General features: G+C 45.0%; 1 protein-coding gene across 1 annotated transcript in view; it reads left to right on the plus strand.

Moving 5' to 3' along the window:
- Positions 1-24,318, plus strand: part of DOK6 (docking protein 6) — a 471,351-nt gene extending 447,033 nt beyond the window's left edge. Inside the window, exon 8 of the mRNA XM_056131510.1 lies at positions 23,793-24,318. Coding sequence (XP_055987485.1) covers positions 23,793-23,932 — 140 coding nt within the window. The 3' untranslated portion in view covers positions 23,933-24,318. The remainder of the gene's footprint in view (positions 1-23,792) is intronic.
- The last annotated feature ends 348 nt before the right edge of the window (positions 24,319-24,666 follow it).

A 24,666-nucleotide genomic window follows, 5' to 3' on the forward strand; every position in this document is an offset into this window, starting at 1 on the left:
CCCTCTGTTCTCTCTCTCCTTTTGGGTGTTGTGGTCTACAAAAGAGGCATTGAGTGGCAAACATGTTCAGTCTATAGTCTACTTTCGACATGCATCTCCCCTCCTGGGAGGATCCTCCAAACATCCTTTATTTGGCGCTCCCTTCTCTATCTGAACTGCCCTTTCCTCTAGGATACCCGACTGGCCTCTAAGTTATGGAGTAATCCTCCTGGTGCTGATCTCAGCTATTCTTGGGTATTAATCTCATACTTTGTACACGGCTGTTTTAGTGCCATTTCATGGAGGATGAAGATGAGAAACACCAATAAGAGGATTTTTGAAAGAATTGAGCAAAGAGAAGTAACTCCCCAAGATCTGAGGATATTGGTGACATTAGCCAAGCAAAATTAAATATATGATATATTTTCATAGATATACACAGCAGATAAGGCGTTTGCCTTGCACACAGGTAACCCGGGTTCCATTCCTCCACCACTCTCGAAGAGCCCGGCAAGCTACCGAGAGTATCTTGCCTGCATGGCAAAGCCTGGCAAGCTCCCCTTGACGTATTCAACATGCCAAACAGTAACAACAAATCTCACCATTTGTTGTGAGATATTGCTGGTGCCCACTCAAGTAAATCAATGAACAACAGGAGGACAGTGCTACAGTGCTCCATACAGCCCCATACCAAATAGCCAGTGTCATGATTTTGTTCAAATTTGGGTCTACAGATCAATATTTCTTATTCAACATTCCATAAACCGTAACAGTTTAAAAAGACTTCTCATACACATGAATAGAAACCCAAGAGAAATAACAAACACAGTGTTTTTGAATAGATCGTTTTCCAACTAAAGTCCAACCTAATATGAGACACATATATGAAAATATTTAACAGTGGTTAATTAACAAGAAATACACACTTTTTTTTCTTTTTAGTATCATTTCATTCTTATTTATTTTTGCTGTGGGGTATTATTGATGTTATTTTTAAAAGATGGAACAATGTTATATGTATGGTACAAAATAATCATGACTAATTATAACTAACATCCATCACCCTATAAAGTTATAAAATTTATTTATTTTGTGCTGAGAAATTTAAAGACTTACCCTTCATAACTTTTTTTTGATTTTTATACATTTTATTTTCATAAAGTAGTTCACAATAGTTCATTACAGAGAATATTCAAACACCCACCCCACCAGTGAGCATCTTCCCACCCCAATAAGAGGGAAGTATATGAAGGTTGTTGTATTTAATTCTGGAGCCATTTAAACCCGTATATAAGAGAATATAAGCAAGTATGTTTAAACGAAACAAGTGTGCGCTACTTTAGGTACCTCCATGGGCTAGAATATAAGAGGTCGCACTCTCCAGGAAATACTGCATCACTCTCTTCTGAGAGTTTCATAGTCTCTGGATCTTGGCCGTTGATGAGATTACATGGCGCTGGGGGCAGTTTGTGGGTATGACTGCCAAGCTACTGCAAAACTGGGGATCTGGGTGGAGGAGGCCCAGTCCCGATCTGAGCAGCCTTGGAGATCTCAGCCAAGGGTCCTACATACCTGGGTTCCTCTGTTGATTCCCTCATGGGTGAGGCTCATCCAAGCACATGGAGAGCAGCCTTGAGCAGGCTGCGGCTGGGTTCTGGAGGTTTTCAGTTGCCCAGGTTCTGCTTGGGGCAGGGAGAGGGGCCCCGGTGAAGACAGCCTGGCGCAGGGTCAGGACATTCTGCCCCTTCATAACTTTCAGGTGTTCCATGCAGCAGTATTGGCATTAGTCACCATGCTGGGCTTACAGAATCGTGACACTTCTTTAATAACTCAGACCTGGTACCTTTGGACCCCTTCGGTCTCTTCCCCCATCTTTCTTGCTATGGGAATAATCAGTGTCGTCTCTGTACTAGTTCATCTGGCAAGAACTTGGTTTTGGATTTGTGTTTAGATTTCACGTATAAATGCGATCATACCTATTTGTCTTTTATTCATTTCCCTTAGCATAATGTCATCAAGATTCATCCATGTTGTCACAAATTGCATGATCGTGATATTCTTGTTTTTTTTATGAATGGAGATTATCCCATATTCCATTCAAAGTATTACATCTTCTGTACCCTTTCATCTCTTCATGGCTCCAGATCATAGATACTTTTTATAAAGCTGAATTGAACACAGGGTGTATGCAATTTTTTTCTTTTTCTTTTATTTTCTTAAAAATGTTTAACTTTGGCTGGAGCAATAGCACAGCAGGTCAGGCGTTTGCCTTGAACACAGCCAACCCGGGTTTGATTCCCAGAATCCCATATAGTCTCCCGAGCACCCCCAGAAGTAATTCCTGAGTGCAGAGCCAGGAGTAACCCCTGTGCATTGCCACGTATGACACAAAAAGCAAAATATTAAAAGTTGAACTTTTTTTTTTCATTTCATCATCCTGTTATTCGTCGATTTACTCGAGCAGGCCCCAGTAACGTCTCTTTCATCCTAGCCCTGAGATTATATTCAAGGCTATTTAGGAGAATGAGACCCATCATTGTTACTGGTATTTGGCATATTTGGTACGCCACGGGGAGTTTGCCAGACTCTGCCCTGTGGGCAGGCTACATTCGATAGCCTGCAAGTTTGTCCAAAGTAGGAATGAGACAATAAGATGTCATAAAAAAAAGTTCTGATAAGATGTTGCGCGGCCGCAAATGCGGCCGCGCGGTAACAGAGTCTGGATTTTATAGTCTCTGAGTCTTGGCCGCTGATGGGATTCCACGGCGCCAGGGGGCCAGGTGGTGGGTGTGACCCCCGCCTACTGGAATTTGGAGGATCTGGGTGGAAGATGCTCGACTCCAATTCGAGTAGGCTTGGAGGTCTCGGCCCCGGAACCCGCGTGGCTTTGTCCCTTCATGTGTACCTTCATGTGTGAAGGTACCTTCATGTGTGCGGAGAGTGGTCTCAGCATGGTGGTGGCTGGTCCTGGAGGTCTTCGGCTGCCGGAGCCCTGGTCGGGGCGGGAAGGAAAGCTCAACCCGCTCCCCTCCAAGGGGCTCCGGGAAGGAACACCCAGGCGCGGGGGCAGAAGACTGCAAAAAAAAAAGTTGAACTTTATTTACACATAATGGTTTACAAAGTTCTTCATAATGCAATTGTTTCAGGCATTCAGTATTCCAACCCCAATCCCCCCACCACTGATCCCAGTTTCCCACCCCCTCTCAAGCTTGCACCCTTAGCAGTCAAAAATAATTGATTTTTATATTGCTTATTATAACAAAATGGCTAATGGAATCATGGAAAAATACTTCAGTAAAAGAAAATTTGTGGAAATTGTTCTATCTCCCCATGAGGTTATTAAAGACATTGTCTGAAGGTTTACTAAGCTGTTTGCTGCTAGTTAAGCCTTCTGTGTGATTGTTTTTGTTCACTGAGCTTAGCTGACTTCTATGCTACTTTTCTATCTGATTTGGTGTGCTCCTACTGGGCTGTCAGAATTGTGGAATTTGGCGGTGTCAAGTGCTTTAGGAACTCCAGATAGTTAGAACTAGGCCAGTGAGTTTCAGTGGCGTGGCTTGGCTTGCATCTCTTTCAGGATTCGTCACGAAGCTGTAAATCGGAGCCATTGTTTACATGTCTGCACCTGTGGGTTGTGTGCATGAGTGAGTGTACGGGGGAATCTGCCCTCCCCATTTCAAGCAGACCTGAGAGTTCTCAGACAGAAAACCCATGTGCCTGGAATTTTCATTGGCTTGGCTGTCTCTGCAGAGATCTGTCACGAAGCAGTGAAGCAGGGCCAGGCAAACATGGTTTCCATAGCAGTGTTGGTGGGATGTGAGTATGGCTGTTGGGTCTTTGGCAGGGCGGGACTCAGCTCACCCCTCTCCCAAGGGTGTCCCGGAGTACAACTCAGAGACTGGGTGTACCTGTGACTTTTAGCAGTTTTGTTCGCATCTCTTCCCAGTTTAGCCATAAAACTATAAAGATGGGCCGTTGTCTACATGGGGAGATGTTGGTGGGGGGTGCAGCTTACAGTACTATGGGGTTTGGGAGTGCATATCTTTTTAAGTTACTGGTTTTGTTTCTTCAGATAATTGTTTATACATGGAATTTCTGGGTGATACGGAAATTCCATTTTCAGTTTTCTACAAACCTCCATACTGTTTTCCCTGAAGCTTAGACGAAAGGTCTGCAAGCTTCAGTGAAACTCAATAGGGTAAAAATAAACTGTTAATAAACGTAATTTTAATTGTCTGTTATCTTGAATTAATTTTTGAGTTGTATTCTTATGGGGGGTGGTAGGATATCATAATAAATCCCCTAAGCAGTATTTGGCTTTTAAAACAATGTGTGTGTGTGTGTGTGTGTGTGTGTGTGCGTGCACGCCTTAAGAAAAACAGTGTACACCTATGCTTTCCTTTCCCTTCCAAATTGTTGAGTGTATGTGTAATATTTTAGCTATTTTTTTTTATTTTAGTCATTTAGCTGTTTTTCTACTGTAGGGTCTTTTTACTTCCCTAACCTAGTAGGGTCTCAGCCAAAGAGGATTACTTATTCTATTATAATTAGTATAACAAATAGTGTAACTAGTAGCATTCATATTGCTTTAAAATTAGTTTTATTTACTTTTTCTTAGATGGTTTTTCCTGCCTAGAAGCTTTGACTAGAAGGCAACTAACAAAAATGTAAAAAAAAAAAATTCAGGAGCATGCTAATTCTATTTTTGGATCTGTGCTGTATGTTAAATTTTAGCCCGTTCCAACTTTTAATAATGCAAAAGGTCAAATACTCAATGCAATGCACTTTTTAGTGCCCATACTAAATGCCACATTAATCTCACTGTAATTAATGAGCTTACCCTGTATTTATTAAGGAGGAAAATAGTATTATTTCCCTTAGAACTCATGAAACCAGCGGAATAATAGATAAGAAACATAAATTTTGCAGCTGCTGCCCTGACTAGAAATGAACTATACCGTTCAAATAAACGCATTTTGGTTTAATTTTCTGAGAACCAGAAAGCAGTATAAATCCCATTTATCAATCACTGTAGTCCCATTGTCATCACTGTTTTCCAAGGCAGCCTAGGTAATTGGAGACTCACACCACTAGGCAGGTTATTATATCACATTATTATGTCAAACGACAAGCTCATTCAAGAATCAGATTGCATACAAATTGGCTCTTCTATCTGCCCAGATTTCTGAAATGTAAACACTGTCCAATCAGGTTCATCATATATTCAAATGGAAAATAGGTTGAATATTGGACTCAGATCAAGCGTTCTGCAGACCTGGCCAAGAGAGGCTTGGGGGGGGTGTTATAGCAGTGACGACGCCACCTCAGTTGTTCATTGTCAAACGTGTCAAGCAGTGTAGTTCCATTGAAAGTTCTCTAGTAGTAACGACAGTCTATTACTCGCAGTCCCAAGTGGTTAAAACTGAAGGGAATTTAGAAATTATCCAAGTCACTAGTCCTAAAGTGTGAACTCCAAATTTGTAAACCATTCAGGTGGTTCTGAAAAATGATTAAAGCCTGGTCAGCTGCACTTCATTTTGTCTACTTTCGTGTAACAAGAACATGGAATTACATTAAGTAATGAGGACACATACTTCTCAAGCAGTAGAGTGAAAAGGAAAGTCTCATCTCTTGAATTCCCTGAGGTCAGTGTCCCACTGCATTTATCAAGTAAAATAGATGGGCACCTGACATCTGCAGTATGATCCATAAAGTTTCCAGCAGGACACACAGCACTGTCTTTGGGGAGCGTCCCTTCCATAAGTAGAGAAGGCAACATGTACACCATAATCAATCAATATAAAAATTATATTAATGCATGGGAAAGATAAAGGAAAGTTACATGGTAAAGATAAAGATAAGTTACAGGATGCAAAGAGACCTAATCTATGAAGTTAGCTGTGTTTGTTGTTTCAACGTGATCAATTTCCCTTACTTTCCTCTTATCTTGGCTAACTCAGCTCAATAACAAAAACAGTTTTTATTCAGCCTGGGTATGTTTTTTCACCATCATGTCCCAATTTATAGGAAATATCATGATGAGATTGTTCTCTCTGTCACCAAACATTTTTCTTGATGCTAAATCATATCACATATATTATAAGACTGATTTAAGAGTAAAGAAAGTCACTGTCACTGTCACTGTCCTCCCGTTGTTCATCCACACATTCTAGATCAGAATGTTGGGAACTGGTCTTGTCCCAAAGCTGGCTTCTGTCTGCTCCCCAGGGAAAGGAGACAAAGGCTCGAAGGCCCATCATGGACAAGCCCTTCTCTGGTCCTGTCTCTAGAGGTTGAATGCCATGTGGTTGAATGCCAATGCTACTCCAGTTTAAATAACTAGCACGGGGGCTGGAGCTATAGCACAGTGGTTAGGGCGTTTGCCTTGCATGCGGCCAACCCAGGTTCGATTCCAGCATCCTCTGAGCACCCCCAGGGGTAATTCCTGAGTGTAGTGTAGAGACAACAGTAACCCCTGTGCATTGCCAGGTGTGACTCAAAAAGCAAAATAAATAAATAAGTAAATAAATAGCATGAATGATCCTCAAGCAGAGAGTAAGAATCGGGCAAGTCAGTCATACAAGTCTGCTCTCGCAGGGATACATGCAGATAGAAATTAGCAGGTGCCAAGACCCCAGTAAGGGAAGAGGCATTTGGCTTCCCGATGAGAAGGTAACGCACTCTGACACGAATGAGCTGTGTTGAGACCAGGATCCTCAGTCAAATCTGCGTGGCTCAAACTTTGTATGGGTATCCAGGGCTCTTTTGGATTTTACAGATGAGGAAACGGAAGCCAAAGAGGCATTAAGTGACATTCCAGACTCCTCATTGTCCACATCAATCATTGTTTTAGGCGGCAATGTAGAGAGACCATGATCAGGGGGAATAGAAGCGTAATTAATTGGTGGCTGCTGGTGTGGGATTCGCAGGTAGTGGTGAAGTCCTGTTGGGAAATGAGAGCGATGATTAATGAGAGACTTCGAGAGACCCGAGCACGGCCCAGCGGGAACTCAGCGAGCATCCAGCTACTGTGGCCAAGGCTTCTCTGCCTCCTAATCCAGCCGAATATGATTTGGGGGAATCCAAATAAAATTATGGCTTATGACAAAGCCAAAAATTATTAAAAAGAAAGCCCTCTGGAAAGCCTCTTTTGTTAAAAAGTTACAAGGCAGATAATTCTTTGGATTGAAGTAACATCGCGTGATAACGTGAGGTAGGCTTTGGGACTCCCAGCTGAGAATGAACATCCACAGGCTCTGTATGACATGACGCCCACCCCCGAGAGGCCGGTCTGCCCTTCCCCGAATGTGTGTGTCCTCTGATCTGTCCCTTCTGAGAACCACCAATTGATGTCTTAGAGCCCAAAAGTTTGGGGTTTCTTTCCATAAAAATGGGGTTTGGGGGTGGGAGGAACATGCAGTATTAGGGACTGAACTCAGAGCTTCAATCCTGCTATGCATACCCTTTGGGTCATGATGCCAGCCTTATTTTTCTTTTATTTAGTTGATCTTTATTTTTTTTTCATTTTTTATAGTTTTATTTTGTTGTTGTTGTTGTATCTACTTGCAGAGCATGGCAAACTCCCTGTGGCCGTATTCGATATGCCAAAAACAGTCACAATAACGGGTCTCATTCCCCTGACCCTGAAAGAGCCGCCAATACAGCAGCGTTGGGAAAGACGAGTAAGGAGAGGCTGATAGAATCTCAGGGCTGAGATGAATGTGATGTTACTGTTGCCCGCTGGAGTAAATCGGGATGACAGTGTGACAGTGTTACAGTGTATCTACTTGCTATTTATTGACCACCAAAGAGTGGAATGTTGCAGTGTTTTCCCTTGCTTTAACATAATCCCTCCCACACACAACCCCCAGGCCCACCCATGTTGATGGGCATCTTCCTTAGGGAGCAGTTAAGGGCCTTGGAGGGGAAAGTGTCCTTATGGGTGGCAGCGTGGAAGCTTCTTCTGGGGCATCAGGTAGCGGGAGAGCACGCTCTGTCTTTGCAAGCTGCATCTACTGTTCCAGAAGGCAGGAAGAGGCGAAGAGAAGAGCCCGCGCCGTGATGGAGCAAGTGCGCTTCCAGGCGCTCGCCCATCTGGGCCGCGCGGTTGACTTGAAGCGCAGCACCCTTGGGTGGTCGGGCCTTTCCCGTCTGCTCTGCCTGCAGTGTTCCTCTCCGGGCTACATGGGAAAACGCCCACACGCTTCTGTCTTGAGGTTCAGTTCAGGAATGAAGCGAAGTGGCTGTCTGAGAAAATATCAGGAGTCCTGAAAGCCGTGAGCAAAAACCTGAAGGCGAGAGAATGTAGCGGGGTAGAGAGACGAACTCAAAGGAAGCCCTAGCAGTTCTTGGTCCAGGCGTGACAGCCTGAGAAAATTCTTGAAAACAGACAAGTTGGGGCCAGAGAGACAGTATCAAGGTTCAGGCACTTGCCTTGCATGTGGCCAACCCCAGCTCGGTCCCCAGAACCACAGATGATCCCTTAAACACCCTGAGCACAGGACCAAGAGTAAGCCCTGAGCACCAGAGGTGTGGCCCCAAACAGACAAGTTGATTTTTTTTTTTAATGCAAGAACTGGAGAGAAAGGACAGGAGCTAAGGCACATCCCGCTGATGCCAGTTGGGTTTCTCACAGCGCATGGTCCCCTGAGCACTGTCAGGCAGAGCTGGGCATGACGCTGAAGCATCCAAATGCCCCCAGAATGGCCCCGTCTCTCTGGATCCCTGAATCAGCCCTGCATTCTCGGGCTCCTGCATTAAAGCACCAAAGCAATTTGGGCAGAGGATCTCCAGAAGGGATCCCCAGGTCTCTGGAGCACTTAGGATCCACATGACCCCCCCCCAAAAAAAATACAACAGTGGGTTATCAGAATCAACCAGAAGGGGCTGGAGCGATAACAGGTAGGGCGTTTGCCTTGCACCGGGGTTCAATTCCCAGCATCTCATATGGTCTCCCGAGCACTGCCAGGAGTGATTCCTGAGTGCAGAGCCAGGAGTAACCCCTGAGCATCACCGGTGTGACCCTAAAACTATAATCAACCAGAAACAGATGGGCACAGAAGTAGGCTAGACAAGGGTGAGGGAGATAGCCGAGTGGGTAGGGCGTTTGCGTTGCACACAGCTGGTCTGGATTCAATTCTCGGCATTCCACACAGTCCCCTGATTCCTGCCAGAGTGACACTGAGCACAGAGCCCAAGGATGAGCCCCGAGCACCACCGGGTGGGCCTGAAAACTTTTGTATAAGGCTAGGCTAGAGGCACCCGATTAATTTCTGAGGAGGCACACTGGCCCTGAATGCAGGAGAGGGTCCCAGGATGGTGGCAAGATGCAAGAAAGCAGCCCACCTTGCTAGAGTCTCCAATGCAAGGGCGAGAAGGAGGCACCGTTCTCTACTCTTGAAAGGGGCTCCGGCGTCATGGCAACCCAGTGTGGCTCCCATCTAAGAGAAGGCAAGGAGGTACCGGGCCAGGACCAGAGGGGAGCCAACTGGCAGGGCAGCCGGGAACACCAGGAAGGTCACAGAACAGGGCAGAGGAAGGAGAGCAGTCACAGCGAGCCCTGAGTCACGGCTGCCTCTGGGAAGATCCTTCAGGACGTGAGATTCCCCCAAGGTGGGGAAGGAAGACAGGGCAGAGGAGAGTGACCCCGCTGGGATCCACCTTCGTTCTCTGTGGTCTGGGGCACAGGCCAAGCACACGTCCCTTCTTTGATATACAAAGCCCATCCAAACAACTTTCACTTAAAAAAAACATTTGCTGGTGGGGGCTGGAGCGATAGCACAGCAGGTAGAGTAACCCCTGAGCATCGCTGGGTGTGACCCAAAAAAGCAAAAAAAGAAAAAGTTTGCTGGAGATAGGAGCTAAAATTAGCTCACAGGATTAACTGGGGCTATAGATAAGGTCTGACCCATCTGCAAGGTTAATGTGATTCATGCCACCATTTTTTCATATCAAGGTCGTGCTTGAACATAAGAATATGTTTGCGGGAATAAATCACTTAAATAAAAGCGCAAAAACAGTGGCAGGTGACTGAAAACCTAATAACCACATCCTGATTCTCAACATGCTTGTTTCAGGCTGAATTTTGAAATGGCGAAGATGTTATAGCTTATGATCTTCAAAACTGCAATACGCTCGAGTGCAAATCTGATCCTCTGTGCACATACACACAGATTCACACAGATACAAATATATACAATTTGAGAATTTTCCACATTTGCTTAAAATTGTTTTAAGTCTTAATTTTTTTTTTGTTGGTTAAAATGTAAATTTTTTTTGAAATTTCAACTTGTCAATTTGTCAATTCATTTTATGTCCTCTAGGATTTATGTTATTTACGTTACTGGCGCCCGCTCGAGCAAATCGACGACTAACGGGAAGTTAAGTGATTAAGTGATTAGGATTTATGAAGAGTGCTACTTCTTATGGAATTAATTGTTAAGTGAAAAATAACTGACTTCAAAGGGAGGGAAAGGGAGTATAAATCAGTGTGCTGATATTAATGCCAGTTGTAGAGAGAGATTAAACATTTCTATCTTTACTTATTTTTAATTCAGACACTGTGATTTACAAAGTGCTTCAGAATAGAATTGTTTCAGGTGTACAATGTTACAACCAACACCAATCCCATCACCAGCCCCTGGGGTCGCTGATGCCGCCCCCACCCCCAGCCTGTTCTTTTGGCAGACATCTAACAAATGTAATTTAGGTTGTTTTCTCCAACAAAACTTAAAGAAATGGCGAATGGAATTATCAAGATTCGGTCAACAGATAATTTGTAGTGATTAATTCTACATGATTTTTGCCTATGTAAATAAGGAAATTCAAATCCTTTAATACAATATAGTATACTGACTTTTTTCATTAACATAACTAAGTTTTCAATTCTGACATCTAAACCATATTGCATTCAGTTTTATTTTGTACTTGAACCTTATTGAGGTAATTATATTTTCACCCTCACAAATGAGGCTTCTTTTTTTTTTTGCCTCCTTCGGAGGCATATAACAAATTTATTTCATATTACTTTTTTTTTTGGTTTCTTGGGTGTCACACCTGACAATGCATGGGGGTTAACTCCTGGCTCTGCACTTAGGAGTCACTCCTGGCAGTGCTCAGGGGACCACTTGGGATGCTGGGAATCAAACCCGGGTTTGCCGCGTGCAAGGCAAACGCCCTACCCACTGTGCTATCTCTCCAGCCCCTATTTCATATTACTTGGCAAAAAAATATAAATTTAAGAGGATGGAATTGTGATCTTTTTACAAACAAAATATACAAAAATAATACAACATAAGTATAATTTTGAGGAAGGTCAAACACAACAGTCCCTGGGGCTGACTTCAGGCTCTGTGCTAAGCGATCACTCCTGGTTGGTTAGGGTACCACATGGGATGCCGGGATCAAACCTGGGTTGGCTGCATAGAAGGTCAATGGCCTACACGCTCCGACCGCAGATGACAGAATTCCATTTGTGATTTTCAGGATGTTCCCCAGATTTCTGAAAAATCAGTGTGATGAGTTATTGACAGGAAAGCTCTCAGAATGTGAGATACTTATACGCAGAATGATAAGGGGGGAAAATTCAATCTTTTCCAGGTCTAAACACATATCCTCACACTCATTACAGAAGTTAGAGCAAATGAAAGCTATACCGTTATCTATTGCAGAATAAGGTGACTTTTATTATATTAAAACTTGATTCTAAGTTTTAAATAATTTCAGTAACTGTCCTTATATTTAATCTAAGCTCTCTGCAAATTTCCTCTCGTGTAAAATTATTCAGTAACTTCGTGGAACATTTCTGTTGCAGCTCAGATATCTAATTATGCAGGCAAGTCTCATCCTCATAAGAAAGTCAGTGCAGTACTTAATTGGTGGGAGGAGAGATAGTTTGGGTCCCACCTAGCAGTGATCAGGGCTTACACTTCTGGCTCTGTGCTCAGGGGACCATGTGCAGTGTCAGGAAATGTACTGGAATCGCCCATACATCCGCCAAACTCTCTCCTCCGGCCTTAAGTTTTTTAATAGAATTACAGCAAATAAATGTTTTCCCTTTCTCCTGAAGACATCATCTTAGTAACAGTCAACTGATACCTGTTCTTAAACTGACTTGGAGGTTAATGTGAGTTTTCAATAAATTTCAATAAATTTCAATAAATTTAAAAGTGTTTCTCAACCTTCTTCTGAACCGTGACCCCTCCCCCTTTCAGTGTGTTTTTTTTTTTTTGGTGATTCCCTAATCCTACTTGTGGGATCTCCTATGAAATCAAGTCTCCTAGTCTCATGTGATGGCCCCTTGGAATATCCAGGGGGCCCACGGTAGGCCATGGAGCACCTCACTGAGAAACACGGTCTTCGACGCTAGTTACTGCAAAGTCCATGCTGACAATCTTTACTTCTTATGAAAGAAAGTTTCACACTGTTTGCTCCTCTCTTTCTAAAACTGTCTCCTAACACCATGTTCAAAAAGTGGATGCAAAGGTATGGTAGTGTATCATTTTTATTACATTATATTCAAATGTCTGAAACCCTGATATTCCAAGCATAGGGGTTTCACTCAAATGAGAGAAAGAATCCGGAGTTCTGACATCCATCGAGGATCAAGAATCAGGGACGTTGTCTCGTTTGCCAAGGTGTCAAAAATCAGATGGGCTGGTCACGTAATGAGATTTAGAGACGACCGCTGGACTAGAGCTGTTACCAACTGGATTCCACGGGATGTCAAAAGACCGCGTGGCCACCCACCTACCAGATGGTCAGACTTCTTCACCAAGATCATGAACGATCGGTTTGAGGCTCTTCGTGTTCCTAGAGCGAACAGACGCCATTGGGCTACACTAGCACGTGACAGGGACAAATGGAGACGTTACTGGCGCCCGCTTGAGCAAATCGACAATTAACGGGAAGTCAAGTGATTAAGTGATTAAGTCTGAAACCCTTGAAAATAGCAGCAAAATAATTATGGTGCCAAAATTAAATCTCTGAATTTTTGGTATGTTTGTTTGTTTGTTTGTTGGAGAGGGCCCACACCCAGTGATGCTCAAGGATTACTCCTGGCTCTGTGCTCAGGAATCATTCCTGGCTCGGAGGACCCTAAGGGGTGCCGGGGATTGCACCCAGGTTGGCCATGTCCAGGGCAAATGCTTTAACCAAATATCTGAAGTTTTATCAGTAAGTTTTCCTTTCTCTGGTTTTCACATTAGATTGGCCATTTCCTAGAGCCCTTGGTCCTCACAGAATTCTCTTTAGGGCATCCCAATTGAGCACAGGGCCTAAAACCCCTCCCCACCTGCGTCTGCCCAGATTGTAGGTGTGAAGATCCATGCCCAGTCCGCCAGGTTACACTGAGCAGTGCTCCGAGAGTCCAGCCAGTGCTGGGAAGCAAACTTGGGGGTCTCACAAATACCAGGTGTGCGTTCCGCCCCTTCAAGCTGTCTCTTCCCTTCCCCCTCACGGTATTTTTCAATTTAGATGATTCTGTTTTAATAGTTACCATTTTTACTGTTTGCCACAGATTGTTTCTAAACTCATTATTCGGCTGAATTCTGTTCACAGTGAAGAGTTCAGATAAGTTTTGCAAAGAATCTGCAGTTGTAGAAAATTCATTTCCCAGAAAGTAATTAGAATACAAGAGAATTAAATGCAGGCGATAGGACGGAATGCTACATCAACCAGAATAATAGATACATGACATTTTACTTAGAGAGTGTATAAAATGATATTAAAATGTAATTCTGTATGAATCAAATTAAACCATCTTTAAGGCAAATTAAAGTATTATAAACTGAATTATGCCTAGTATTTTTCAGGCTTTGAATGTTGTTACTGGCCCAACAGTCAGACTCTAAGTATATTCTGGCTAGTATTTAAAATTCAAAAGCATTTGCTTTCCCCTTCAATATTTATATTTTTAAATATGTATGTTAATAGTCCACTTGCCAAAGATTCACATTGTTTGGCAGTAAAAATGATGTTTTTACGGTCTTTTTTTAATTGCACTGTCCTCGCATTGTTCATTGATTTGCTCGAGCGGGTACCAGTAACGTCTCACAACAAATTGTGAGACTTGTTGTTACTGTGTTTGGCATATCGAATACATCACAGGTAGCTTGCCAGGCTTTGCTGAGCAGGTGAGATACTCTCGGTAGCTTGCTGGGCTCTCCAAGAGGGGCGGAGGAATCGAACTCAGGTCTGCCAGGCCGGCCGCATGCAAGGCAAATGCCCTACCCACTGTGCTATCGCTCCGGCCCTTTTTAATTGAATAACACTAATTCATAATGGTCTATAAGTTTCAAATTTCTCTACGTACCGGCTATAGAAATTTCCTTGTGTATGTGTGTATGTGTGTGTGTGCACGTGCACATGTTCACAAACACGTATGTGTACACACATATGCGTACAGGTGCATAATCTGGTCTTATTTTGAATATTGTCTTTTATTACCATTAATGTGACAGTGTGGTCCAGTATCTGTATATGACTCAGTATAGATGGTTCAGTCTCTGAATATCACAGTAAGCCCCAAAGTCTAGCTTCCATCCATCTCTGTAGAATTGATCACCCTTCCCCAAACCATCCAGACCCACAGCTGGTCCTGGTGACCGCCAAGCTGTATCTAAGAGTTGTTTTCATTTGCTTTGTTTCTTTATATTCCGAATGAGTGACATCATAGGGTATTTGTCTTTTTCCATTTGATTGACTTCACTTTGATGACTGAACTCTCTAGAGGCACCTATCTAGACAGTCGCCCCAAAATTCCATTATTAAGATGTGTATATATTAGTGAAATGAGAACAAGGGAGAGAGCACAAATGGGAGAAGCAACTCTTTCGCAAGTTAAAATTAGGGTGGTAATTTTTTTTAATTTAATAAGCTTGGAAGGAAAGGTTAAGCAAATCTTAGATCTCTGACAAAGTAAAGAAGCCCAAAAAAAATTAAATAGAGATTATAAAATTATAAGATCAGTACAGCACTTGAACATATTAAAAGATGATCAAGAGCGGAAAAAAGAATAGACATGAAAGTGACAGAGAGAGAAGGAACAGGAAAAAAATATGGAAGGAAAATAACACAACTAAGAAGAAACTCTAATAATAATTCTAAAATATTTTGACTACTGAGACTTGATTTCCTTGATTTAAAAAATCAAATGGTCTTTGAAAAAATACACCAAGATTTTTCAAGCTTCTGAGGAGCAAACATAAAATCCCTGAATTCCAGAGAGAACAGAGTGAACGGATGCATGCCAGAGACTATTGCAAATCCTTTTTTTTCTACCTTGCTTTGGAGCGTGTGAATGTGCTTGTGTGTATGTGTATTTGTGTGTGTATGTGTGTGTACACGTGTGTGTGTGTATACACATGCATGCAGGTGCATAACCTGGTCTTATCACATTTATTATCATTAATGTGATACTCCATTAAGCTACTCTTTTATGTCTTAATGCATTTAATACATGACTATTTTAGTAGAAACCATGTGATCATCACTCCACAGTCCAGGAGCTAAGAAGGAGAGCAGTTAATATGACTTTTCTGATGTCACTCTCCAGTAAAGTAGAAGGGGACAGCTCATACCTGAGGGAAGGAGTCTTCCCTCAGTTCTGTTACCCGTGACACAATAAAGGATCCTAACTGAGGCATGAGCCAAGAGAGATTCACAATGAATCAAAGAGCTGAAGATGCCAAAGGAATTTATGAAACCACAAAGGGAATTTGGAATATTGCAACATTCTTGTGATGAGGATTTATTATCAAGACACAAAAGCCAGAAGCACAGAGATATGACAACACCAAAATTAAATACTGAATGTAGCAAAGGAAATTAAACAAGAATGAGAGGTAATTCACATCCTTCAACTTGGGAAAAAAAATTAATCTAATCTAATATGATCCAGATCTCCTGCATGTTAAGACAGAAAGCACTTGTATGTCTTCTAGGTAGAAATGTAAATCAGAGTGGTACAAACTGACAGTATATCAGTGACATAAAACCATCATGGACAGCTTTCATTTATTTTGAACAGGATGAAGGATGGAAAGTTACATATCATCTGGAATCATCTTGTGCCATCTTAAACCACCTTATATAATTTTACTAACAAGTACAAATATCACCCAGAGAAAGATCAGGAATAGATTCCCTGGGAACAGAAAGTACATCCAGTGCATGATCTAAATCAGTGGTCCCCTGGGCAGGAGAGATAGGACAGCAGAAAGGACATCTTCCTTGCACCAGGCCGACTCAGTGTTGACCCCCGGCACCCTATATGATCCCCTGACCCCCACCGGGAATGATTTCTGAACACAGAGCCAGGAGTTAGCCCTGAGCACCACGAGGTTTGGCCCTAAAATAGATCGATGGAAAGATAGATACCCAGTCCCTAATCCCTTGAATTTGCTGGGTTTTATGGTTTCACCTGTGGATTTCGCGAGGAGATAAGGAGAAAGCAGAGACCCACACAGGGACAGGGGAGATTGTGCTGAGGTCAGGTGCGTGCTTGCTTGAGCCTGGTGTGGATTCGATCCACCTGGCCCCAGAGCACCCGAGTTATGCTCTGGACACCGGTGGCGACCAGTGGCCTTTGAAACTCCTAAGCACCACCAGAGTTCCCCGGCTGGTCTCCGGCACACCCTCCGCCCTAGTGTTGGACCACAGGTCTTTTATTGTCAAGAGTAGCCCCTGGAGCCCCTAAACACTGCTGGGTGCCCCAAACTTATTTTCTGATCAGAACAGTACCCACTTACTTAAGTGTAACTATTTGGAGTGTGACCTCCAGGAGACCAGAGCGGGGAGCACAGAGCCCCCAGGAACTGTGTCCTGGCGAGGAGATGAGATCAGGGAAACCCACAAAGAGCCGGGGGAGACCTGGAGAACCACATCCCCCACCAGGGAGCGAGCCCTCCACAGACCCTGTCTCCCCGCGAGCCTCCAGAAGGCCCTGCCTGTCCCCCACCCCACCCCCCCCAGCACTTCAGAGACCCTTGTCCGTCCCCTCCGCGACCCACGCTGGCCAGCACAGGACAGAACAGTGTCGTGGGGGCAGCCGCAGAGCCCCCAGATCTGCTCTCCTCCTTGGCATTGCTCTTGGCCTTGAAATTTTAGAGGGTCAAACCCAAGAGAGGGGGTCCTGAAAACCACCGTTTCTCTAAGACTCTGCTCTGTTCCAAGAGAGGGGGTGAGTGAGTGGGTGGGATTTGATGAAGGAGAATCAAGCTCTGGTCCAAGGGGCAGCAACCCTGGTTGCCTGAGCACTGCCTGACCCCCCCTGCAGTGCTGTAATCACCTCTCCCCCTCAGGAGAGAGTCCCAGGGGAGGGCCGGCCACTTCCTGGACAGTTGGGCCAGGGCCAATATCTTTTTTTTTTTTTTGGGTTATACCCAGCGATGCACAGGAGTTCCTCCTGGCTCTGCACTCAGGAATCACTCCTGGCAGTGCTTAGGGACCATATGATGCTGGGAATCGAACCCGGGTCAGCTGCATGCAAGGCAAACACCCTACCCACTGTGCTATCGCTCCAGCCCCAGGGCCAAATATCTTGAGGGAACACTTTGGTTTCTCCCCGGACAGAACCTCTGCTCTACTTCTCTCCAGCATCTTCCCTGAATACCTGGCTTCCATTTTGCTTTTGTGAATTAAGCATGTCCGGTCTGATTTTATAGAACCGGGTGAGGCTTTGTCAAGCGCTATCTCTAGGGTGGGGCTTGAGAGGTGGAACCGCCCATAGAACACCTGCTTTGCAGGCAGCTGGCCTGGATTCAGTTCCTGCAGCCCGTCAGCCTCAACAAGGCCACCAGGACTGATCTCTGAGCAGTCAGGAATAAGCCCTGAGCGCTCCGGGTGTGGGCCAAAGCACAAAATAATGATAATATCCCTAGGGTACTAGCATCAGGGCCACGCAGTGATCCCTGCGCAGAGCCAGGAGTAAACCTTGAGCGCCTTTGCATACAGCCCAAAGAACAAAATAATGATACTTTCCCAAGGGTCGTATCATTCCTCCTGAGGCAATTGCATTTTTTGCCCCCACTTGGGTTTTTAATCACTTTGCTATTTAAAAAGAGAATACCCGGTTTTCTCTGCCCTTCAGAAGCCTAACAAACAAGTTAAACACAGAAATTCAAATGAAGTCACTTCCTTGGGCTGTTGGTTCCTACCCGTTTATCAACGTGAGCTTTACTCCATGGGAACCTTCTGGCTTCCTACGGGATCAAGGTCTTCCGGTCTTGCCTGCAGGTTAGAATTGGAGTTGGAAAGGCCAGGAGAGAAGCAGCTAGCAGAGCAGGAAGGAGCAGTGGTCAGCTCTGCACCAGCAACAGTGAACTTAATACTCGAGACAGAGAGGGTAGAGCTGGTGCTCCCTAAGTGCTCCTTACACTGCTGATGATGAAAAGACCACCCAGCGCCCAGCTCTGGCCCTGTCCACATGGCGGTGCCAGGTTCACCCCCTTGTCCCTTGAATTTTTTTTCTCTGGGGACTTGGGTTTTCTCCCAGCTAAAGATGGGCAGGGGAGGGTTGGTGATGTGTCTTGGTGGCCCAGAGGGAGTAGACTCGGGCTGTGTGCTTCTCAGCAGAGAGACAGTCTGTCCAGGTAGAGTCCCACCTTGACCCAAATCTTTGTCAAGGATCAAGGAGGAACACACAGGGTTCCAGCCTCCATAAGCAAATGAATGGCAATTGTTGCATTATTTGAAGAGTTTGGGATCTTTCCGAGCTGGGTCATGTTTACACTGCACTCTAGCTAGAATGGATGGATGAGCCTCTGGCCAAACTGGTTGCCTTGGATATTGTTTCACTCAGTCTATGTCCAAGACTCCTGCAGTTCCTCGGATGCTGCCATTCATTCTCTGGCTTTTCTCCCAGTGCTATGCTCATCTCTGAGCCCGCACCGTGATCGGATCATTCCCTACAGCGTCCATGTCTTTTCTTTTTTTTTTTTTTGGCTTTTTGGGGCACACCCAGCGATGCACAGGGGTTACTCCTGGCTCTGCACTCAGGAATTACTCCTGGCGGTGCTCAGAGGACCATATGGAATGCTGGGAATTGACCCAGGGTCGGCTGTGTGCAAGGCAAACGCCTTGCCCGCTGTGCTATCGCTCCAGCCCCCATCCATGTCTTTCCTAGTTGACCGCTGGTCTGGGCAGTTTATGGGACAACCAGAAAGAGTTCTCTCTAGGGGTCCAGTGAATTCTCCTCTATTGCCCTGTGGTGCTCAAGTTTCCAGGACAGAGATGAGATCTCTAACTTCATCTCAATAAAGCAAATGTCTTCCTATTCAGTTTCTTTGTAGAATGAAATTTTTCTTCTCAGTCTGAGGCTTGGTCTTACCAGGAGGTGAAGTGGAGGGGTGAGCTGGGGAGGGAGTTTATCATATCTCAACCCATCTGTCACTCTCCCCTCACCCCAGATTGTCAAGGCCACCTAAATATCTCAAACACTGTCAAACACTGTCCTCCTGTTGTTAATCAATTTGCTCGAGCGGGCCCAGTAACATCTCCATTGTGAGACTTCTTGTTACTGTGTTTGGTATATTGAATACTCTCGGTAGCTTGCCAGGCTCTCCGAGAGGGGTGGAGGACTCGAACCTGGGCTTGGCCAGGCTGACTGCGTGCAAGGCAAACACCCTACCGCTGTGCTATCGTGTAAATATCTCAGTCGAAAATATTTCAATTAAACAAACATGAACATACAAGGCAGTAGAAAGCAAACTTCTAAAAGATTTTCAAGATAGACTAACAGCCATAAACAACTGTGTTGCTTTTAAATTGAGACATCGGCTAGACCCCCAGGGTCCACATTCATGGAATCTGGAGGGTGATCTGGAGGGAAAGTTTAAGGAGCATTTAAATAGAGTCCTGTGTAGTGGAGTGAAAAAGTTCTGTTCCACCAAGTTTTCAATTTAAGCTACGAAGTTGATTTTTGTTTTGTTTTGTTTTCGTCAACGGTGCCTAGGGGCATAATTCAAATGAATGTTGAGAAAATGCTTAATTATTTCTCCTTTTGTTCTCTTCTCATTGTTGGCAAAATCAAACGGCACTTATTAAGCCTTCATCTGTACAGTTCTGATTGAGGTTATGTTATTTTTGTGATAAGTATTAAATAGCCTCATTTGTGAATCGTCTGTAAAGACATGATTGAGGTGAGGGAAAAAAATCATAATTTCATTTCCAATTAGACTAGAAATTGTTCACAGAGAAAATGAAGAAAGCAATGTTGACCTTGAAGGAAACTAATATTCAAAACCTATCACCGTGAGGGAGGCAGAGCCAGGTGGCTGAAAGAGTCAGGGAACAAAGGAACACCCAGAATAAGGGCCCAGGCAGCGTGGGAGGAAGGGACGAAACGAACACTTACTGGGATCCCACCCTGCCAGCCGTCCTACAAGCTATTGTTTCACTTAATCCTCAGAACCCTTGGAGGAAATGTGTTCGCTCCTTGCAGAAATAAGAGGCACAAAAAGCAATGGTAGGGGCTGGAGCGATAGCACAGCAGATAGGGCGTTTGCCTTGCACGTGGCCAACCCGGGTTCGATTCCCAGCATCCCATAAGGTCCCCCGAGCACCGCCAGGGGTAATTCCTGAGTGCAGAGCCAGGAGTTACCCCTGAGCATCACCGGGAATGACCCAAAAAGAAAATAATAATAATAATAATAATAATAATAATAATAAAGCAATGGTAGAGCAGCAAGGGGTAAAGTAAAATAAAATAAAATAAAAACATTTCCAGTGTACAGGAAGCCCATGGCAACGGTGGTGTCTGCACCCACAACACATACCATACTATGTGTTACGTTTTTATAAAGTTAGTCTCATTGAGTCACTGTGAGATACAGAGGCACAAAGTTGTTCAGGACTGACTTTCAGTCATACAATGTTCCATCACCTGTCCCTTCACTGGGGACGTTTTCCACCAACAAGGTCCCCAGTTTCCTTCCTGAACCCTCAGCCCCTCATTTGACTTCCAAGCATGTTTTCAGTACCGTTAGGGAGTCCAGCTGTTCTAACATCAGTGGCATAACTGAACTTCAACACCAAAGACTCCAGGGTCGAGCCCGTGGACATAGCAAAGATGGCTCAGCACGCTTCAGTCTGAGCACTCCATCCCGAGTCTGAGAATAAGACGTGTACTCCAGCATTACTTTCAGAGTCCAAGTTAGAGAATAAAACCAGACTGACCCAGAACGTAGTCCTAACATTGAAATTTCCAACTGGTTTGTTTACACTGATCAATGCCAGCATCTCCAGAGAGAGGTGCTGCGTCCGGCACTGCGGGGCCGAGCCAGGGGAGGGCCGTCAGGGTGAAATCAGCACTCGAGACACACAGGGCTCCGTCATTCAGGAGATGGCATGAATGCGTGCATTGCATTTATTCAGAGCATAGGTACAGACTTAAGTATGTTTCCACAGCCCACCCAAAAGAAAGGAAAGAGGATGGGACGTGGGAAAGTGGATGGGACAATGAGCAGAGCCATGCACCGTTGGTCAGTCACCTGGTGACCCTTTCGACCTAATGCTACCGGTCGGAGCGGCCTGCTTTGTCACAGTTTTGACATATCCATAGAGACTGTGTTGTTCCTCATACATCATTTACAAATCATTTACAAGGGTACATTTTCCCCAAACTGAAACCACCTGTACTGGGAAGTTGCCCAGCTTTGAGCAGGACAAAGGGGGAATGAAAAATCAAGCATTCTTTTACTTGGTCAGTAGGCAACAGAGAGGAACTGTGAATTATCAAGCTAGCACAGCAGTCGGGAAAGAAAGGCAAAATTGTGTAAGAATGCTTTGTCCCGCATCCGATGACTACCTTAGACCAGTGTCCCCTACTGGAGGCCTCCCAGAAAGACTGTTGAACTATGGCCCTGGGATTCCATTCATGCCTTCTGGTTTTCACACCCATGATCAACCACCTACTACCCCAAACATTCCCCAGAATGAAGGTCCTCTGGCCGGCGAGGGCCTCTCCTGGCGTGTTTCTGGTATGAGTGGCAGGGGGAGCTGCCTGCTTGCTGCTCTTCCTCTGGACCCCACTTCAGCCTCTCTCCCACTGCGCTGCCACTTCCTGGCAGCTCCCAGCCTCACTGGTCCTCGTTGCATCATCCGGGTCCTCCAGGAAAGAGGAGATGCTCTCGGCTGAAATATGGAGCGAATGGGAAAATGCCTCCAAGAGGCTGGAGTAAAGCAAGTGAGCCGAGAGGGAATTTGGAGCTGGCAGGATCAGGAGGCAGCAGCTTTCCCACGCTCCCGCCCCGGAGAGGAAGGGGGCGTCAGGTGTGGAAGTTCAAAGGCAGAAGAACCTGGGAGTGGGAGGAGGGGGGTGGGGGGATCCTCCGAGGCTGTTCTCTGCCTGTACTGAGCCTTTATCAACAAGAGATTCAGATCAACAGCGACTCTGAAATGACTTTCTTATCAGCTAGATTTCATTAAGCATTTTTAATTTTGTTTGGTTTTGGCTGGGGGCACACCCAGCAGTGCTCGGGGGTGACTTCTGGCTCTGCACTCAGGAATCACTCCTGGTGAGGGAGCTCATGGAACCGGGGTGGTGCCGGGGATCAAACCTGGTCAGCCATGTGCAAGGCAGGTACCCTAACATGCTTTAGAATCTCTCCAGACCCTGTTTAGCTTTTTGTTTTCTTTTTCTCTTATTTTTTTTCCTTTGGGTCCCCATCCGGCAGTGCTCAAAGCTTGCTCCTGGTGCTGCACTCAGGGATCGCTCCTAGCAATCTGGGAAGAACAAATGAGGTGGAAAGAATTGAACCTAGGTCAGCTGCTTGGGAGACAAATGCCCCACTCACTGTACGGTTGCTCCAGCCCCCAGCTTTATTTTTAAAAAGTAAATAGACAAGAAATGCCAGCACCTATACTAGCAAGAAAAGATTAAATTGCTTCTAAGGATTATTTTTAAAATTGATAAAGAAAAGAAAGAAGAGAAAGAACGGAGGGGAGGGTAGAGGAGAGGAAAGGAGAAGAGAGGAGAAAAGGGAAGGAGAGAGGAGAGGAGAGGAGAGGAGAGGAGAGGAGAGGAGAGGGGAGGGGAGGGGAGGGGAGGGGAGGGGAGGGGAGGGGAGGGGAGGGGAGGGGAGGGGAGGGGAGGGGAGGGAAGAAAAAGGAGGGGAGAGGAGGTGAGGGAAGGTCTGGGCTGACCCTGAGAAGCTGACTGAAGTCCTAGAAAAAATAAATTCCTCCACATTGTTAGCATTACGACCATGGTTTTAGTAACCTGAATTTTCAATAAGAAAATTTCTCATTTCAAATACGCATATGAACCACCCCAAAACACAGAATTTTCTTAAAGCATGTTGCATGTGATTCCATGTTAGGTCACTTGCATCAGCTTAAAGGTGCATGATTCTGTGTAAGGAGATCCCAGGGTGTGTGCAGTAACACGCCATCAGCCTCAGCCAGAACCTCAGACGTAGCATGGGGTCCTCAAAAAATTGGCTTAAGGGGTCGGAGCAATAGTACAGAGGGGAGGGCGTTTGCCTTGCACGCAGCTGACCCAGGTTCAATCCCTGGCATCCCATATGGTCCCCCAGCACTGCCTGGAGTAATTCCTGAGTGCAGAGCCAGGAGGAACCCCTGTGCATGGCTGGGTGTGACCCAAAAGACAAAAAAAAATTGTCTTAAGATAAATATATGACTTTTTTTGTTTTTTAATCCAAAAAAAGGAGATTTCTGCATTTATTGGGAGCTTAGTATTAAGGATTCTGCCTTGTGGGTTGGTTTTTTTTGTTGGTTTTTTTTTTTTTTCTGCATCCTTTTGCTTGACTGAATCCTTTTCTCAGTACAGCCCTCCTCTGCTTCCTTCTCTGCAGGTCACGGGTTTGGGGCCTCCAAGATGTCACGTGCACAGACGTTTCCCAGCTACACCTCGGAGCAGAGCGAAGAAACCCAACCCACTCTGTCCCGGTCCAGCAGCTACGGGTTCAGCTACAGCTCCAGCCTCATTCAATGACACACAGTCAGTGCTGACCAGAGACAGTCTGCCCTGGATCTGCTTGTGGGGTCACTGCGCCCTCTGCCTCCTGGAAGACCAATTGCAGTAAAAAAAAAAATTGAAAAGGGTCGGGTCTAGCCCCCCTCCCAGGGGAAGGCTTGAAATGACTTCTGCTTCCATGATTCTGTGGCTAAGTCCTTTATTTATTGAATTTCTTCGGGAGAAATCTATGTTTTACAAAAAGTAGAGTCCAAATCGTATGAACAGTTCTTTAAATCCAATTCTTTGGGTGAGAGAGCAGAAGCCCTGGGCTGTGGGAGGGGTGACCCACACTGGTTGGGCCGGTATTGATCCCTTTTTCCATGGCTCCGTCCTCCCGTCTGATGACAGGGTCGAATCTTAGCTGGAACAGAGACCCACCTCTGCTTGGAAGCTTTGGACGGAGACAGAAAAAATCTGGTGAGCTGCATACATGGCATCACAAGGCTCCATATAAATAAGCAAGGGTTTAGGGAACATGACATTTAGAACACACTCATACGCAGGGCCTCGTAGCTCGACTCAGGGTGTGTGTGTACACGTGTGTAGACAAACACAGACATGGATATTACCATATCCATCTCTGTCTTACCAGTATATATCAGTGTTGCTGAGGGTGACAGGATATGCTCACTTAAATTGTCGAATACTGTAATTTGGTGCATTAAAAATTAAGGTTGTTATGTTGAATAGCTATTTTTAAAATAGTGCTG

Source organism: Sorex fumeus, unplaced genomic scaffold (genome assembly GCF_029834395.1).
Source record: "Sorex fumeus unplaced genomic scaffold, SorFum_2.1 ptg000092l, whole genome shotgun sequence".
In the NCBI taxonomy this organism is placed as follows: domain Eukaryota; kingdom Metazoa; phylum Chordata; class Mammalia; order Eulipotyphla; family Soricidae; genus Sorex; species Sorex fumeus.